This window comes from Marmota flaviventris, chromosome 4, assembly GCF_047511675.1.
Source record: "Marmota flaviventris isolate mMarFla1 chromosome 4, mMarFla1.hap1, whole genome shotgun sequence".
In the NCBI taxonomy this organism is placed as follows: Eukaryota; Metazoa; Chordata; class Mammalia; order Rodentia; family Sciuridae; genus Marmota; species Marmota flaviventris.
The window spans coordinates 123,508,396-123,527,485 of NC_092501.1; the positions used below are offsets into that span (position 1 = coordinate 123,508,396).

General features: G+C 40.1%; 1 protein-coding gene across 5 annotated transcripts in view; it reads right to left on the bottom strand.

The window, feature by feature from the left end:
* Positions 1–19,090, bottom strand: part of Enox1 (ecto-NOX disulfide-thiol exchanger 1) — a 538,862-nt gene that overhangs the window by 19,053 nt on the left and 500,719 nt on the right. For all 5 annotated transcript variants that reach the window (XM_027928919.2, XM_071610779.1, XM_071610780.1 and 2 more), the window contains 2 exons: positions 17,369–17,471; positions 9,133–9,218 (listed from right to left, as the gene is read on the bottom strand). In XM_027928919.2, the coding sequence (XP_027784720.1) occupies positions 9,133–9,218; positions 17,369–17,471 (189 nt within the window). The remainder of the gene's footprint in view (positions 1–9,132; positions 9,219–17,368; positions 17,472–19,090) is intronic.

Consider the following 19,090-nt stretch of genomic DNA (forward strand, 5'->3'; position numbering starts at 1 on the left):
ATATACAAGAACTCCAGGACAACATTAAAACACCAAACCTGAGAATCACTGGGATAGAAGACAACATGGAAATACAAACTAAAGAGATAAGGAACATTTTCAATGACATATTTACAGAAAACTTCTCCCATATCAGAAATGAAATAGAACTAATAGAATCCACATATAGAATACTTACAGGACCCCCAATAGACCCAGTCAAATGAAAAGCTCACCAGGACATACCATTATAAAAAATGCCTAACATAGAAAACAAGGAAAGAATATTAAAAGCCACAAGAGAGAAATATCAGGTCGCATTTAGAGGCAAGCCAATAAGGGCCGCCTCTGATTTCTCTGCCTAGATGCTAAAATCAATGTATAATATGAACACTCTACTGTATATCTAAAAAGATAATATGTGAATGGCAAATAAACAAGTGACCAATGTTCAAACTCATTAGCCATCAGATGCAAAATAAATAATTAAGCCCCTCACACCTATTATTGTTTACCTGTAGCAACACTTACCCTTCTTGAGCTAACTTACTTTAGTAAAGAGAAAAACACTGATGGCTTTAGTGATATGCTTTACTATTAGATAGTAGTGAAAGTAAAAACACCAAAACCAAACAACCTTCAGAATAAATCTAACCAGGAAGTAAAAGACCTCTACAATGAAAACTATAGCTAGATGAAGTGGTATGCTTCTGTAATCCTAGTGGCTAGTAAGGCTGAGGCAGGAGGATCACAAGTTCAAAGCCAACCTCAGCAACTCTGCAAGGCCCTAAGTAACTGAGCAAGAACCTGTCTCAAAATAAAAAGGTTTGGGGATGTGGCTCAGTGGTTAAGTGCCCCTGGGGGTCACTTCTTGGTACCAAAACAAAAACTACAGAACATTGAAGAAGAACTCAGAAGATGGAAAGACCTTCTATGTTCATAGACAGACAGAATTTATGTTAAAATGGCCATACTACCAAAAGCAATATATAGATTCAATGCAATCCCCATCAAAATATCAATGACATTCTTCACAGAACTAGAAAAAGCAGTCCTAAAATCCATTTGGAAGAGTAGAAGACCCAGAGTAGCCAAAGCAATCCTAAGCCAAAAAAGCAATGCTGGAGCATCATGATACCTGACTTCAAATTATACTAAAGAGCTATAGTAACAAAAACTGCATGGTGATTTTCTAAGAAAGAATGCTGGACAATTAAGGCAGGATTTGAAGATCCTGGGAAGTGGAAAGTTGTGTCAATTTTGTGTTTCTAGAGGTTCCCTTTAGTACAGAAATGCAAATGGTTTACCCTGTGGTGGGAGAGGCACATGCCAAGAGCACCTAAGCTGCTCTCCAAATAGTGGTGCCAAGCCAGAGGGAGGGTCTCCCCCCATCCTCTGGCGTCTGTGGCTCTATTTTACAGAGCCAAGTTTCCACTCTATGGCCCTTGGGAAAAGGCTGTAGGTACACTGGAGGTCAGCTAGACACACTTGGAGAATGAAGTCAGAACTACCTAAAGAACACCCAAACTGAGGAACAGCAGAGGAACCTCCCTGCCTTGGCAGGAAGGCAGGAAGTTCAACTGCCAATGCTCTGCTTCAGGGCAATGACCAGTAAGGGGTGGGCTTGCTCCGCTCTGGGACTGACATGAGAGGTTCCACGCTGCAACCGGAAACTGGTCAAAAGAGTTTTTCTGCTCTGAAGAGCTACCTGCCTGTGTCCATGCACAAGTTTTGACTCAACCAAGATTCAGGAAGCCACTGCCCCTGGCGCTTGTCCTGTCTCTCTGAATGAACTGGTTTCTGTCACATGATTATGATATGAAGGAGTTGAATGAAAGAGTTAAATAGGTAGTTTAGAAAGGCCAAGAAGGGGGAAATATGCAAATACCATTATCAGAAGCAGGAATAATATTTAAGTGGAAAATGGCCCATTACTGGGCTACATGGTTTTAGAGAGCTATGTACAATTTACATGTCCAGAATAATTTAAATGAATCCCTACCTTTCCTTCCATTCTTAATCATTCCCATACCCATATGTGGCCTTTGGGGAAATTGTAATAAAAATAGCTATATTACAGTTCTGGGCTGAGCCTGCTTTCCTTGTTCTCATCCCCACTAGGTGAGCAGAATCTAAATGTTATCTTACAAAAATTGTGGCAATTATGATGCTGTCAGGTCTCAAGGAAACTGTATTGTTCAATTTGAAATTTTTATAAGGCTATTTTGTTAATCAGCAAACTCCCTGTGTTGTAGTATGTGGCACCATCCACTGCCTTAATACAACACTAACCCAACTCTATGGGAGCCGGGACATGCAGTTCATTCTGATTAACCAGAGGCAGGGGGACCTGGATGCCACACGGAGACCTCAGCATCCACAGGCTGCCAGCAGCTCCAGGATTATGAGACTTTTGGCAGTTGATGCGGATACAGGGCTCTGGTGAATACTTAGAGGGCAAACCTCTCATTATTTTGCTTTCTGCTTAAAGCCCCAAGGATATGAAATTCCAGTCTACAGTAATAATTTGCTCTCTGGATTAAAAAGTCTAAAAATCCTCTCAGCCTCACTGGGATAGAAAGTATACATGGTCCAATCCCTGGCACCCAGCAGTCTTAGAGCCAGTTTTCAAAAACATTTTTTTTTAAACTCAGGCCACAAGGAAAAAACCTGACAATATTACTAGGCATTTTAGTGGGGAGAGTAGGGATGCAGGGGGTAGAAGGGGTGATACTGGGAGAGATCCTGTGTGTTTCTTTTGTGAAGGAAATACTTCTTCATCATCTTATAAAAAGGAAGTACCAGTCTGCCATGAGATGGAATTCTCTTGACTGAACTCTTCTGGAAGGGCTTATCATCTTAGTGGTCAGGGACCATGCATGTGAATTCTCTTCTCTTAGAGACTAATGAGGGAGACAACAACAAAAATCATCTGAGTTCTGTGTGGTGGTAAGAACAGAATAAGAGCTTCCACTCCCCAGGTGATTTTGCGTGTGCAGATCATCAGCTTGCCATGGGAACAGAGAAGTCCACGGTCCTGGTTCTTAAATAACCAGTGGATTCTGCAGCTGTCTCAGTTTTCACTGAGGCAACTGCTTCTCTGCAAGCCTTCCCACTCAGGGATTTCAGAAAAGGGAGGAAAGCCCTGCTAACACTGCCAGGGCAGGAACCATTTCTTGAGGGCTTGTTCCATGCCAACATTTTGGTGCAACCTGTGTTTTATTTAATTCTCCAGGCAAAGGGACTGTGGTATTAAGGAAGAATGATACTAGTGATGGAAAACAAACAAAAAGCAACAATGGACCCTTCCTCCCAAGCTATAGAGTGACAAAGGATCATTGCTTAGCATAGCATATCCTGTTCATTTCATTTAATTTAAATATGAGCATTTTGTTACCTCCCTATTTATTTGAAGGGAGCCCACAGAGAAAACAATAATATAACTCCAAACTTCAAGAATGTTATGACATCAACTCCTAGCTCTCATTGATAAGGGACAGGTTTCTGAATCTGGGCAGCTCTAGGGGTCAGAACCCTCACATATTCCCATTTCTGGGACCCCACAAATGCTCGACTGGACAGGCTCTATGATACCTGCTTTCCAGACCAACTTGACCCGGCAGAGCAACTCTGACCCAAACAAGCTGGGTGCCTTGCACTGCAGGGATCAGGTGTTGCCACATGGAGGGGAGCCAAGTGCACAACCTCCAGGACTGGGAGGTCAGGGAGCTTGCATTCTGAATCAAGTTCCAAATGGATCTGTGGTAGCAAGAGAACAGGGCAGGTGCCCTGGGATTCCTGCCACCACTCCCCATGTGCCATGTTCAGGCATTGGTTCCTAACAGTGTGTGGGAGGTATCCGGGAACACCAAGGTTCCCCTGTTACCCCATCTACAGGGCATGCTGAGGTGGCCTTGGATAACATGGACGGCTTGCTCGTTACAGTCCACAGTCAGTGGAGGTCTGGAGAGGAACTTTGAGAGGCTTTGGCTAAGTCCTGGCTCCTGCTTCCTCCTACTACAGTTGAAAGAGTGAGGAGGAGATGACATAAGTCCAGTCATGCTCTGTCTGTAGGCATATACAGCAAGGGGTACTAAGGTCCCCCTCCTGCGTGGGCACTCCTACAGTAGCAGCTGAAGGAATACACAATTCCTGCTGCCACCCCAGGTACACTGTTCCCACTGCAGGCCACTGCTGTACCTTGTTTAATCTCCCACGGTTGTCAGGACTGGGTGTGAGTACCACAGAGGGGATGCTGCAGTTCCTGCCAACTCCCATCCCCATGCAGTGTCTAGGCCCATACTACTGGTCAGAGGACAAATGCTTCAGGCCCCTCATCCCTACTCGTGACAGTATCAGAGGCCCTTGCTAGAAACAGATATAGCACTAACAGCACCTGAGGAAACCTCCATCACCAAATAGGCCACTACTCCCCTTCAGGTAGAGCACAAAGGGATAAGCCACACCCACTGCGGTCTGCACTACACCTGCCTGAGTGTTGTGGCCAGACTCACTAAGAAGCTACAGGAAGACTACACTGGAGTGCCTAGCTAGAATCAAAGCCAACTGCATAGCAAATGGACACCCCAAGACACATCTTCAGGAGAAAGCTTCTTACCAAGAAAGCCACCCATGAAAGTGGTAGTGAGGGGCTGGGGCTGTAGCTCAGTGGTAGAGCACTTGTCTCATCGGTGTGAGGCTCTGGGCTCCATCCTCAGCACCACATAAAAAATAAATACATAAGAAGGTATTGTGTCCATTTACAACTAAATAAGTACTTTTTAAAAAGTGGTAGTAATACCTGATTTACTAGGATGCACAAATCCCAAAGTAGGAACATGAGAAATATGAAAAAACAAGTAATATGACACCTCAAAAAGTCCCTAACTCTCTAGCAACAAATTCCAAAGAAACTGAAGTAGATGAAATGCCTGATAAAAAATCCAAAAGAATGATTATAAAAAAGTGCATGATCCAAGAGAATATAGATAAAAGTTAAATGAATTTAGGAAGACGGTGGATGCTTATGTTCCACCTAAAATTGAACTTCGGGAACATAAAAACTTAAATAGAGTAATAAGATTACTGAGCAAGTAATTTGATTAAATAGTTAATAAAACGTCTCCCCAGGGGCTAACAATGTGTGGGAGGTATCCGGGAATAACCACTGTTATTCAGGGGCTGGTGTTGTGACTCAGTGGTAGAGCGCTTGCCTTGCACGTGTGAAGCACTGGGTTCAATTCTCAGCACCACATAAAAATAAAGGTATTGTGTCCATCTACAAACTTAAAAAAAAAATTAAGTCTTCCCAAAGAAAAGATGACCTGAGGGATTCACTGCTGAGTTTTACCAGTCTTTTAAAAGAACCTCAGTTCTTCTCAATCCACAAAATTGGAAGGGAGAGGACCCTTCCAGACTTCTTCACTGAGGTCAGCATTAGCCTATTACCAAAATGTGATAAGGACAAAATAATGATAACAACACACAATAATGATAATCAACAACAAAAGAAAACTATATCCCTAAACATAGATGCAAATATCCTCAACAAAATACTAGCATATTGAAATCAAAAAGATCATATGCCATGATCAAGCTGGTTTCATTCCAGGGATGCAAGGATGGTTCAACATATGCAGATCAATAAACATAAATCATCACATTAATAGAATGATGGAAAATCATATGAATCATCTCAATAGATCAGTAAAAGAACTCAATGAAATTTAATACCCCTTCATGATAAATGCCCTGAATAAGTTAGGTTCAGGATAATATTTCCTTGATATAATAAGGGCTATGTAACAAACCTATAGCCAACATCATAATGGGGGAAAAACTAGAAGCATTTCCTCTAAAATCAGGTTCCAGACAAGGGTATTTGCTCCAACCACTGTTATTCAATATAGTACTTGAAAATTTTAGCATCAACAATTAGGCAAGAGAAAGAAAAAGCATAGAAACGGGGAGGGAATAAAATTATCCTTGTTTGCAGATGATATGAATCTGCACATAGAAAAATATAGTTTTCACTAAGACTATTAAAAGTGATAAATGAATTCAGTGAAGTAGTAGAGTACAAAAATCAACACACAAAAATCAGTAGCTTTTGTATATACCAATATCAAATTTACTGAGGAAATCATGAAAGCAATCCCATTCACAATAGCCTCAAAAATTGAAATAAAATAAAAATACCTAAGAATAAACTTAACCAAGGAGGTGAAAGATCTCTATGATGAAGATTTAAAAATATTGAAGAAAACAACAAAAAATATGGCACGACCTCTTATGTTCAAGGGTTAGAAGATTTAATATTGCTAAAATGTCCATATCACCCAAAATAATACATACATTCAAGTCAATCCCCAACAAAATACCAATGACATTCTTCACAGAACTAGGAAAAATACTAAAATTCATATGAAAGCACAAAGGACCTTGCAATATTGAGCAAAAAGAACAAAGCTAGAGATCACAATACCCAGTTTTAAGACATATTATAGACCCATAGTAATAAAAACAGCATGGTATTGGCATTAAAAACAGACATACACCAAATGGAACAGGATGGAGTTCCCAGAAATAAATCCATACATCTACAGCCAACTGATTCCAACAAAGGTGCCAAATACATACGTTAAGAGAAAGGACAGCCTCTTCAACAAATGGTGCTGGGATAACCAGATATCCACATGCAAAAGACTGAAACTTGGCCCTTATCTCTCACCCTGTACAAAAATCAACTCAAAATGGACCAAAGACCTAAGTGTAAGACCTGCAGTTCTGAAACAACTACAAGAAAACATAGTTGAAATATTTCAAGGCATTGATACAAGAAATTATTTTCTGTGATTCCAAAAGCACAGGAAATAAAACCAGAAACTAACAAATGAGGTTACATCAAATTAAAAGCTTCTGCACAGCAAAAGAAACAATCAACAGAGTGAAGAGAACCCACAGAATGGGAGAAAATATTCATCAGCTACATCTGACTGAGGGTTAATATCCAGATATAAAGAACCCAGAAAACTTAGTAAAAGAATAAGTAACCCAATTATAAAAAAAAGGCAGAAGATCTGAACTGACACTTCTTAAAGAAGATTGCAAATAAACATATGGAAAAGTGTTTAACATCTTTGTCAGAAATGCAAATCAAAACTATACTTTACCACAGTTAGATTGCTATTATTAAAAAAAAAAACAAAGTGAAGCAAAAAATAACAAATGCTGGTGAGTATGTGGAGAAAAAAGGAGCTTTTGTATACTGTTGTTAGATTAGTACAAGTTACTACGGAAAACTAAAAATAGAACTTCCATATGATTCAGCTATTCATCTCCTGTTTATATATACAAAGGAAATATGTCAGTATACAAAAGAGATATCTGCATACCTGTGTTTATTGTGGCCATATTCACAATAGAAAAGATTGGAATCACAGTAGATGGGGTAGAGAGAAGAGGGGAGGGGAGGGGGATAGTAGAGAATAGGAAAGGCAGCAGAACACATCAGACACTAGTATGGCAATATGTAAAACAGTGGATGTGTAACCGAGGTGATTCTGCAATCTGTATAAGGGGTAAAAATGGGAGTTCATAACCCACTTGAATCAAATGTATGAAATATGATATGTCAAGAATTATGTAATGTTTTGAACAACCAATAATAAAAATTAAAAAAAAGAAAAAAAAAAAAGATTGGAATCAGCCTAGGCACCTGTCAACAGACAAAGAGATTAAATACACACACACTGGTCTATTATTCAACAATAAAGAAGGATGAAATCCTTCTTCATTTGCAGCTAAATAGATGGAAATGGAAGATAATATGTGAAGTGAAATAAGCCAGGCATAGAAAGACAACTACTGCATGTTCCCTCTCACATATGGAAGCTACAAATGTCAACCTGAAAGTAGATCAGTGATTTACTGGGTTTTGGCAGGGGTGAGGGTGGTTGCATATGGTCAATCCATGCTGTATGTATGTGTGGAAATATCACCCCAAACCCCATTGATATATACAATTACAATGTGTTAACAAAACTTTTTAAAAAGTATTTTATAATCCCCTCTTTCACCCTGTTTTGGTTTATCATAAAAAGTCATGAACCTCTATGACTGAAAAAATACTTGTAGTTCCAGATGATCTTTCTCAAAAGGGAAGTATCAGATTCTTTGAAAGGCCAAGCAGTTCTCTGATCATGTATTATTACAGTCATTTGAGTCAAATAAGAACATAGGTAGTAATTTATCATGCTAACCCCTAAACAGTTAGAATGACTTACATGTGTTCATGCAGGTCTACACCGATGTAGGCTATGGACCTCGTCATACCAGTTCCATGTATTTTGCTGGGCCCAATTTGGAGAAGCCTTTAATTATTTCCGCTTTCCTTCGAGCAGAAAGTTGATTTGCTACTCTGCATCCCCATCCTGGGCTCCCCAGGCAGCCCTGTTTAAGGACCCCACTTTATTTCAATAGTGGCCCCTCTCATCGATCACTTGAATTCAATACATGAATTGAGCTCTTTTTGTCCCTTCTCTTTTAGCACACAAACACTGCAGTGGACTAGGAATGTAGCTAATTTGCGTGTGAGAAAAGCTGTGCTTCAGAGAAATGGGGGTGATGTCTGACTCTGGATGTGACCCCTGAGAGGAACAGCTGAGAATACCTTTGCAGTAATTTTTTCTACTTAGAGAATAATGCTCAAAAACAGCCATTAATACAATGTTCTTGAGAGTCATGTCAGATCTTTGTTATCTGAGGTGATTTTTCCTCTATTGTGTGAAGTCCCTAGCTCAGATCCCGAGAATATGGCCTGAGTATGCTGCCCCTTTAGGCACCCTCACTTGATTTCTTCCCTTGTTATGGGAACTTTCAGGCCAACCTGTCATTTTAAATCTCTCATTAGCTTTGCAAAGAAATTTGACATTTGCTGACAGTCATTGTCATGTTAGATAACTGCTTTTGCTTTCTTTCTACAAAGATTAAAACAAGTGAGAAGAAGACAACTCTGCCAAAACCCGAAAGGAAGCGCCGAGGAGCCTCTGTGGGCTCTTCTATCTGGATGCAGCTCACGCAGACTCCACCTGCAGCTAGCAATCAACACGCTAAATTTCAGCAATGAAAGTTCAATTGAGAAAAATCATTTACCTTGGAGTCCAGCTGCTGCATGTATGACCAAAGATATTCTATATTGGCTCCAAAAGGATGGACGTGAAGAAATGTTGATATGATGCCTGAATAAAAAAACAAAAACAAAAACATTGAAAAGTACTTAGAGGCAAGTGAATGTCTCAGTTAAATAATGTCATCTATCCTCAATGACTTTTGTCAGGTTGAGTTATGGTCTTGCTATTTCTAAGAGAAGTCAACAAGCATACAATAACAGCATGTTCTGGAGATGGTACAGTGATGTGGGGGCAAACAAAATACTCGGTCCCCTAGAATGACAGTAGTTAGCAAAGCTAGACTCTGAGATGACATTTAGATGAATAAAGGTATTTCTAAACAAAGACTTCTGGAAGCAGTTCAACTACCAATTTTATGCTTGATTTACCAATACAAAATTATAGTTATTGGAAGGATAAAATTATCTCTTTTCTTTCTCTCAGTAGATTTTGCAGTGTGAAAATGGCTAATGTGGTTGTGTCCAAAATCACACTGTCTCAAGTTTTCCTGATAATTACAGTTCTGATTATGAAAAATGCATAATCCATATTTTCCAAACTGCCATCAGAAGAAGTACAATTCTTACTTTAACATTTGCTGTTTCCCTCTGGTTGTTGCTGTTGTTGAAAAGAAGCCAGCTTGCTTTCCCTTCCTCTGCTGTAATTTACAAGATCATTTTATAAGGTCTGGGAATGGATGCTTTGGCTGGAGTTTGAATATAAATCAGAAGGTCTTTCCATCGTGAAAACCAACTGTTAGCGTAATACTGACAAACAAACAGCTGGATGTTGGTGTCAGGGCTGAAGCAGAAAGTATTACCCACCCATTCTCCCTGTTCCTGTGTTCCCAAATCAAAACAGTGGAGTCGACTCCATAGACTGTATTCTGCTTTTTGTTAAGAAGTGCTTACACTGACTTCTGAAGGGAGGGGGTACCAGGAATTGAACCCAGGGGTGCTTAGCCACTGAGCCACATCCTAGCACCCCTACCTTTTTTTTTAGTTATAGGTGGACACAATACCTTTATTTTATTTTTATGTGGTGCTGAGGATCGAACCCTGTTCCTCACACATGCCAGGCAAGTGCTCTACCACTGGGGGCCCAGCCCTTTTTTAAGAAAATTATTTTTGAGTAAGGGTCTAAGTTGCTCAGGGCCTCGCTAAGTTGCTGAGGCTGGCTTTGAATCAGGGATCCTCCTGCCTCAGCCTCCTGAGCTGCTGGGATTGCAGGTATGTGCTATCGTGCTCAGCTTACACTGATATTTTTAAAAATTAAATTAGTCATACATGATAATAGGATGCATTTTGACACATCATACACAAATGCAGTACAACTTCTCATTCTGACATTTTTACACTGATGTTTTTAAGTGCTCTTTTAAGCAGGTTTCAAGATGAATTAAGTCTCTTGCTCTGTTTATTGTGAATCTTGATGCTTGGGAGCCAGAAGTCAAAGGGAAGATTGTCACTTCTGTAGCATGCACTCAGAGAGAGCACCAGGCAAGCCTGTCATTCTTATGTGAGGCCATCCTATATTTGCAGGTGCCCTTGGGCTGATCTGGGATAGGGCTGCATGGCCCCCTGTTTGTGTGCTGCTTGAGATGGTCTGGGGTGAGTGTCCACTTTTAAAGAAAAGTTCCCAGATTATCTTCAGGACGAGGAAGATAGAACAAAGGGTCTAGACTGATCCTCTGAAGGCTGCATCTATAGGTTTGTGAATGAGGAAGGTAGAAACAATTACATATCTCTGTGAAACTAAAGATATCAATTTTCAGAGACTGGCCTGAATTATAAAGAACTACCATTTTATTCTGAGGGGGTGTTATTTCTTCTCTCTCTCTCTTTTTTTTTTTTTTTGCTAAAATGTCTTTTAATGAAATAATGTTGATAGTAGATGGTAATGATGGTAGTTTTAATATTTTTAAATAGCATCCTGATGAATAAACAAAGCCTTTTTTCAGTTCCCTTGAACTATTTCCCTGAAATGGTGAAAGGATAGCTGTTACTCAAAAGGTAATGAAATGCCCCAAACCTTCTAACTGGAGACGTTTTTCAGTCCTCTGGAGTAACCTCAAGTTGTGGTAAGGGGAACATGAGGGATCGAGGATGGAGAGTTTAGCTAAGGTTGAACTGGAGGATTTGCAAAAGGATGGACTCAACAATTGTGCTGGCCATTTCCAGGGAGAAGTGGGAGGCTCCATAGGTAAGAATGAGTTTCCCAGCAGTGGAAAATACAATTGTAAGTGGTTAATTCAGAGGAGGGGAAAGAAAAGCAGGGGAAGTTGTCAGTTCTACTTGGCTTTTCTGAATATCTCAGAACCTTAAAAGCTACTTCAGAAAAATACACAAACCAGTTCTGTATAACCAGTGGCAAATCTCATTAGGAAAGCCCCCTTAAATAGTCTACATAAAAGCATTCCATCAAAACCATTCTAGTTTATTCTTATTTTTGAACTTCATTAGAATCAAGGGAGCAGCTTTAAATTAACCCAATAGTACAAGTTTTGCTGTTCTTCGTTCACTTCCTTTAAACACTTGTTTAGCAGCAATGAGGTCCGAAGGTGCTAGGGGAATGGCACCATGTAAGACAGAGTGCCTGCTGTCATGGAACTTTTATTCTAGGGGGAACAACACAGATGATAAAAAATAAAGGAAATATTTACCAGAGAGTGCTAAGTATAAGGAAGAAAACAAAACAATGTGAGATGGGAAGGAAACAACCACAGAAAGCCTAGGGGTTAGTTAGGTATAGGGGACAGATAGTGCAAAGGCCCCCCCTGAGGCCACAATGAGCAGGCTGGAACACTGAGCATTCAAATAGAGGTAGGTGGGGCGGATAAGGTAGGGCCTCTGTGCCAGAGTTAGGGGTCTGGTTTAAATTCTAAATGTAGCAGGGAACCAAAAGAGGGGCTCAAAACTAAGCCCTGAAGAAGTCTAAAAGTTTAAATTGAAGAAAACTCAGCAAAGAAATGTGGGAGGGTGTGATCAACAAGAAAGAATGGCCTCGAGATGAACAAGAGAAGAAAGCGTTTCCAGAAGACTCACATCTGAATTCAACCATGCAAAGTGCAGTTGACAGAGGTTATGGAGAGACTGGCAATATGAAATTCTCTGGTCACTTGGGCAAGAGTAGTTTTGGTGTGAGGATGCAAGCCAGACTGGAGTGACTGGAGAGGGAGGGGAAGGGAGGAAATGGAGACTGTGAGTCCAGACAATGCTTTGACGTGGAGCAGGGAAATGGGCTGTTGGTTGAAAAAGGTTATGGGGTCCAAATAGGTTTTCCCTCTCTTTTCTTTTAAAGGTCCAAGATAAGAGAGCTCATGAATGTATATGATGAGGCATGTGATCCTATGTTTGCATACAAGGTCACACGAAGGCTCCATGGACATGGAACTGCAGTGCCAGCAGGGAGGAAGTCCTGTGAAATCTGGATCTCCTGCTGAGCCACTAGGGGACAGTGGTCTGTGGACAGCTGAAGATCAACAAGGTGCTTGTGGACAGAGGCAAGCCTGAGAATGGTAGGAAACATGTGTGGTTTGGGCTGATGCTTCTTGGTGTCCTGGGATTTTGAAAAGCTTTAACTTTCTAAAAAGCAGCATGTTCTGCCTATTTGGTAAGTGCACAACCTGGTCTTGCATATTGGTTGGTTTTTGTTTCATTTTTATCTTTATTTTGTCCGTCTGTCTTACTTTTCAAACAAACCCCTCAGACCATGTTTGGGTCTTTCAGTGAATTGCTCCTTGTATCTGAAATGCCCTTGACAACCTCTTATCCATTCATCCTTTAAGAATAGACAGACCGTCCTTTCTTTTGGAAAGGCATCTTGAACATATGCAGTTGCCCCTGTTTCTTATTTTAGTGCAAACCTCATTCATTGTAGTGAATTGCTTCCTTTCTCACTGTGAACCTCTTGAGGGAAGAGATCCTCTTACTACCAACAGTTAAAATGGGCATTGGCATGGCTGTAGGATGGCCAGTACTTCTCCAAACATGGTTCCAGAAGTGCTGGCTTCAGTATCGCCATGGATGCTGTGGGGTGGGGGGATCCAAGTTTCTGCCTTTTCAATAAGCTGTATAGGGGATTCTTCTCCCCAACGAAGGCTGATAATTCTTATAGTAGGCTCTTGACAAATGTTTGCTGATTTACTGATATGGACATTTGTGCCTCAGAAATAAGATTTAGGTCAATGACTCATTCTTTATGGTCAGTAGCTTTCCGAGAGGAACTCACTCTCCAGATTACTCTGCTCAGGCACAGCCTAAATATAGCCTCCTCAATGCTAATGACTGAAAACACCACAAAAGTCACTGCTGAACATTCTGTAAATCTTCTCTCCACTTTCCATTCATCTGATACCTGAGTATCAGGGGAACATTCCAATTTTGACACGATTGCACATGTGTGAGACGGTGACAGTGATGAAAACGGTGGCGTGAGGGGGCCCTGAAGTGAAGAAGCACCTTGGTGATGCACAGTAAGGGTTCTGATCTGCATAGGAGTCAGGATGTACAGAAGTCTGTCTGATCATTAAGAATTTAAGAAGAGTTCTCAGAGGACCAAGGGAGGTTTTGAGGAAAAGCTACTTTGTAAACACTTTGAGTTGCTGGAGGGTTTTGATTTTATCTGAAAGGGATTCAGTGATGAATGGCATTGACAGGATGCCAATCAGAGATGCTGGCATGGGAAATCTATTGGGTTATTATTCAAAAGCAAGAGAAGATAGGGATACAGACCAAGTATATTATCAACATCTCCTCAGAGCCATTAGCTTATCAATAAAACATCTGATCCATTCTCCTTAATAACAATTATGTAGGGGTTTCCAGTCAGCCACAGCTCCAAAACTTCAGTCCTAAATACAAAGTACTGACTCATTCTATCTCAAACAACCTCAGCATATGCCAGATCCAACATGTAGACCATATGTGAAATGAACAAGGAGTTCTGGCATAGACACCCGGTAGCGGCAAGCTAACAGTGTGAGGCTACAGCAGAGCTATGAAACATAAAATGCCACCCAGCAACGGCCCCAGAAAAATCTAATCCTTTATGGTCCAGTTATATGTTAACCTGTCTTCACAAGGATTGATTACAAAATAAATAGTCCCCAAATCACAATAATGAAGTGCTTTCTAAAGACCTATTTCTAGTTGAGTTGAAACTGAGTACCTGATCCCCATTAATTGTCACGAAGAAAGACTGGCACAATGGCTGAGCTCTCAGAAGCCTCAGGATCCAGATCTGCAAAGCTCCAAATGTTACCTATGAAATCCCACTGATCCTCTCATAAATATCAACTCATATCCCTTGAAATGAAGATTCCAATTTTAAAAAGTGCTCATGAGAATGTCCAGATAGGACATATGCTTTTACACAGATAAATCAGTGTCCCAAATAATCAAAAGTGACTGGGATTGCTTATTGTTTATGAAGTTTGAGCCTCAGTTCTATATTCTTAGTAGGTGAAATCCATTTGAAATCATTTATTGTTCACTCCCCTTTTCTTTCAGGCAATCAAGATTTGTACCAATATGCATTTCTTATATAACATTAATGTGTCCCAAGAGGGGATCAGGTCATGTGCATTTATGGCACATCATGTATACTATGGACACCCATCTGTGATGATGATTTTGCCAGTTACTATTTCCAAACTGAGGGAGATTTTCTGCTGTGCTCCTGGGATTCTAGACTGGCTCAGGGTGTCCTCTAAGCCTGTATCCTTGCTACATGTTTAATTATTCCAGCGGAATTGCAGAGTATTTTTAAACCCTCTGGTTGTACCCTAAGTCTGAGGACTCTGAGAATCATTCTACCTGCAAGAATCTTCAAAGTGGCACAGCCCCAGCACCAGGAACCTCCCTTTTCTCTCTTGCCTGGTCCACAGCAGTTTTGTCCCCACCACAGTCTATTATCTAGATTCCAAAAGCTGCAGGGAAGGTCTGAATGTTCCCAACATTCGGGTATCTACAAAGTAGGAATGACCAAGCTAAATTAGCAAGATTAATGGCAGAGGGCAACTTCATCTTTTCACAGGATCTACTGCCAACCTTAGAAACATCTCAATTATAATTTTTTTAAAAAATAGGATTATTCTCTCTTTGATACTTCATCTTTTCACAGGATCTACTGCCATCCTTAGAAACATCTCAATTATATATATTTTTTAAAAATAGGTGTTTGTGGATTTGAATAAGAAGTAGTATCTTTTTGTCAAACTAACTTGATGTAGAGTAAAATAAAATGTCAAGAAAGGTAGAGAGGAAATAGGAATTTCCCCCTGTCTATTCTCTAAGTATAATTTAATCGAATGCTTAAGTCTCCTGACTCCCTTCTACCTCCATATTCTCATGTACTGATTTAAGATGAATGAACTCCCTGGTTCTCTTCTGCTCAACCCTAAACTTCAAATGGTAATATAGAGAGTCTAGTTTAAGGGATCAACAGCCAAGGGGGAATGTCCTGGAAAATTTAGAGTCTATTGTGCATACTTTCTAATGAATACCTTGAATTACTAATATTTTTGTTTCTAATACACTTGAATTAACTAATTTCAATTTTTTCCTAGTACTAAAGACATTATTGAAGAATGTGTGTTATAAATGTAACCTATCTACTCTTGTTATTGTATAGTATATAAAACACTCTTTTTAAATTTTGAGGGAAGTGATTTAGTGTGTGTGTGACAGATCCTAGTAACTATGTAGAAGATCTTAACAGGAAGAAAATAAATAGTCCTGTTCTCACTTTTTTTTTAAACCTTCCAGTGGTCAGAATTATTCACACTTATGCAGAAAAAATTTTCTCTTTGTTTATCATTTTGTGCTCTGTTAATATCCTAAAAAAGCATTATAGGTAAAATCACATTTTTGTCACACTGAGTGAAAGAGAAACAACTGTCAGAGTTGGACACATTTTCCAATAGGAGAAAAATCCAGTTACCAACTACACTTGGGTTCATTTGGGGTTCCTGAGACTGACAGCACATCAGCATGTCTTCTGAGACTTGCACATGGCATGTTATTATAGCTGTATATCATCAGAGAGAAAAAAAATAATTGGTTTTCCTTGGAGTATCTCTAAGTTGATGTCATATTCAATAACCCTGTAGTTGAAAAATCTATATATGATGGATGAAGTTTGGACTATCTTTTGAATTTAATTCCTCCTGTGCCAGCTTCTGCAGGCCTTGGTATACCTGTCATCTTGAGGTAAGAGCATATGCAGTATTTAACTGCATCCAAGCACTACTTCTGCCAGATAACGAACTCCAGGAGAACAATTTTTCTCACATGTACAACAGTCTCATTCTTCACTGTTAATGGTGCCATGGAGGAGCCATTGAACTTAGAGAACCTGGGGTAGGTGCCAAGATGCAGCTTGAATAGAGGCTGTGAATCACAGGGTGAGACAATGCTTCCTTTCATCTGGGTTTGAGGGCTTCAGGGGCATACAGGCTACTAAGGCACATTATAACACATTTCCACCAAGACCTCCTCCTGTAAGAGTCCGTACTGCTTCTGTATCCATTGATGATGGCTCTCAAAAGTTACCATCTAGAGCTTTGTCTGGTCCAGACAAAGAAAAAGCCAACCTAGAAGTAGTTTGTGGGGCAACTGTGTGTTTTAGGTGAACAGCAAATTTCTTCATCTTCCTTGGTGGCCAGCGTCTTTTGTTCATCTTGCGTAAATGGATCCACACTTGGACAAGGAATTCTGGATTAGAAGGCCCTGGATTAGCCTAGCACTGAGAGAGTCTGGATGTACCTGTTTCATGTGTTTTACGGGCATGGCTCTGGGGCTCCCCTCAGGACATGGCCACTGCTGAGGGGTGCGAGCTTAATCTTCTGGGTTCAAAGCCTAGACATCTGACTTGGTTTGGAACTTTTGGATTAGAACCAACCTGGCCTCCAGGTAGAAGTACAAAGTCCAAATTCACATTTGTGACATGTGAGGTGTAAATTAATCTGTTTACTTGAACTTGGTTTCATGTCTGACAACCAACTAATACATATGGTTACAGAAGAGCAAAACCTCCATTAGTTTGTATGCCACTAATGTGAAATGTATGTAATATATTCTTGATGAGATTAATCTCACCTCTGACCAGAAGGCAAAGTTGTTTAAATTGCTAACAAGCTGGAGTTGAATTAATAAAATATTATTTAAGCTAATTACACAAGACTTAAGAGAATAGATGAAGAAAAAGAATTTCCTTACCTATTAGAAGAGCTTCTTTCTCTGATTTTAAGCCTTGGCTTCTTTTCTCAATATTGTTCTCTCGATCTTGGTTGACTAATGCAACTGTCAACACATTGATTTCCTATAAAGTTAAAAAACAAAAGCCATATATATGTTTATGTAGATTCTATAAATTTCAATAAAAATCACCAGATATCTTAAGCTCTATAAAAGAGGTCATCACTTCCATTTATAAGTGAATATCAAATCTTATAAATAATTGATTTGTCCAATAGTAGAAAAGTAATTCTAAAAACCTAGGCTCCTAACTTCTTCAAGCAAACCAAGAAACTCTGCGCAAGTAGAAAATTTGGCACAAATTATCTTAGATTTTTGTCCATGTTTTAATTAAATTCTGTTCACTAGAGCTGTATTTGACTGTAGCTAATTTAACAGGTTTTATTTAAAAATGAAAAAATTTTCTAGGAAAGCCTATAGCACACTGATTTATAATGCTATACTAGTATCTTGAGTGAGAATGTAGGGAAACAGAACCTATTGGAGAGCAAGCAACTGTTGGTAGGAATATTTAAATTGAGTAAGTATGAATCCTGATACACAACTGGAAAAGGTAGATAAAGCAAAAGCTGGGAAATTCTTTACTTTGGGAGCTAAAATTGAAAAACTGTACAATAAACCAATAACACATGAAATATTGATGCTGGACTAGTTTTAGTTCTTTATAACTTGAAGACAGAGATCAAGATCTAACTCATATATTCCCAGTCTTCATATTAAGACCCAAAAGAGAATGATTTAATAGGAATTTAATGATCTGCACGTGTGGGATAATAGAATCATTAGGGAAGTTGAGTCTTATAGAGGGAAGATGTTCACTAAAAGATTGTTTTACACAGATCGAAGATAACTAAATATATGTTTCCTATACAAAGTTATGCTACAGAGTAGTACCAGGGAAATAAAGGAAACACTATATTTCCAGGAGAGTAACTGAGGGAGGATTCTGGAAATCAGCAAGGAAATAATGGGAACCTTAAAACCTGGAGATTTAGAAAAGCAATCAAGAGAAAAGAACAAGACAATCTGCAACTTCAACCCCAAGTCATGTCTGGGGAGTAGTGAATAGGGGATGCAATGACTCCACTATGCCAGGAGAAGGTAAGTGACAAAGTACCAGCAAAACCCACAAGAGCAGCATATGGGAGGTCCTAATTGCAAGAGAAGTCCACAGTCCTTATAGGCTTAAATACAGCTTGGGAACTGGCTGGTCTAAGAACAACTTCTCTGCTCAAAACAATAAACTCACATTGGGCCTTCCCCAACCCCCAGAGCACAGGCTGTTACAACAGATGCCACTTCTAGATGCCTTAGGGGATGGCAGCTGGCTCCCTGAGCTGATGGCAGCCTTGGGCCTGTGTGTGCCTCACAGAGCAGAGAGACAGCTTCCTCAGCATCTTGCACCTCCAGGACCAGCAGCTGCCAGAGCCAGAAGCTCAAGTTCCAGTGGCACTTGTTCCATAGAGATGAGGGAAGGTCTCCTTAACAGTCTGCAGCCTTCAGATTGCAGCTGCTGGTATGAAAGTCCCCATATCACCTGTGTCTGTCTGTGGGGATCTGGGGAAGGTTCCAGCTACAGTCCCAGAATCATGGCCCAAACCCAAGCACCACCCATGCTTGCTCCGAACCTGGGAAAGGTTAAATTCACATTCTTCAGCTCCAGAAATGTAACCACCAGTGCCC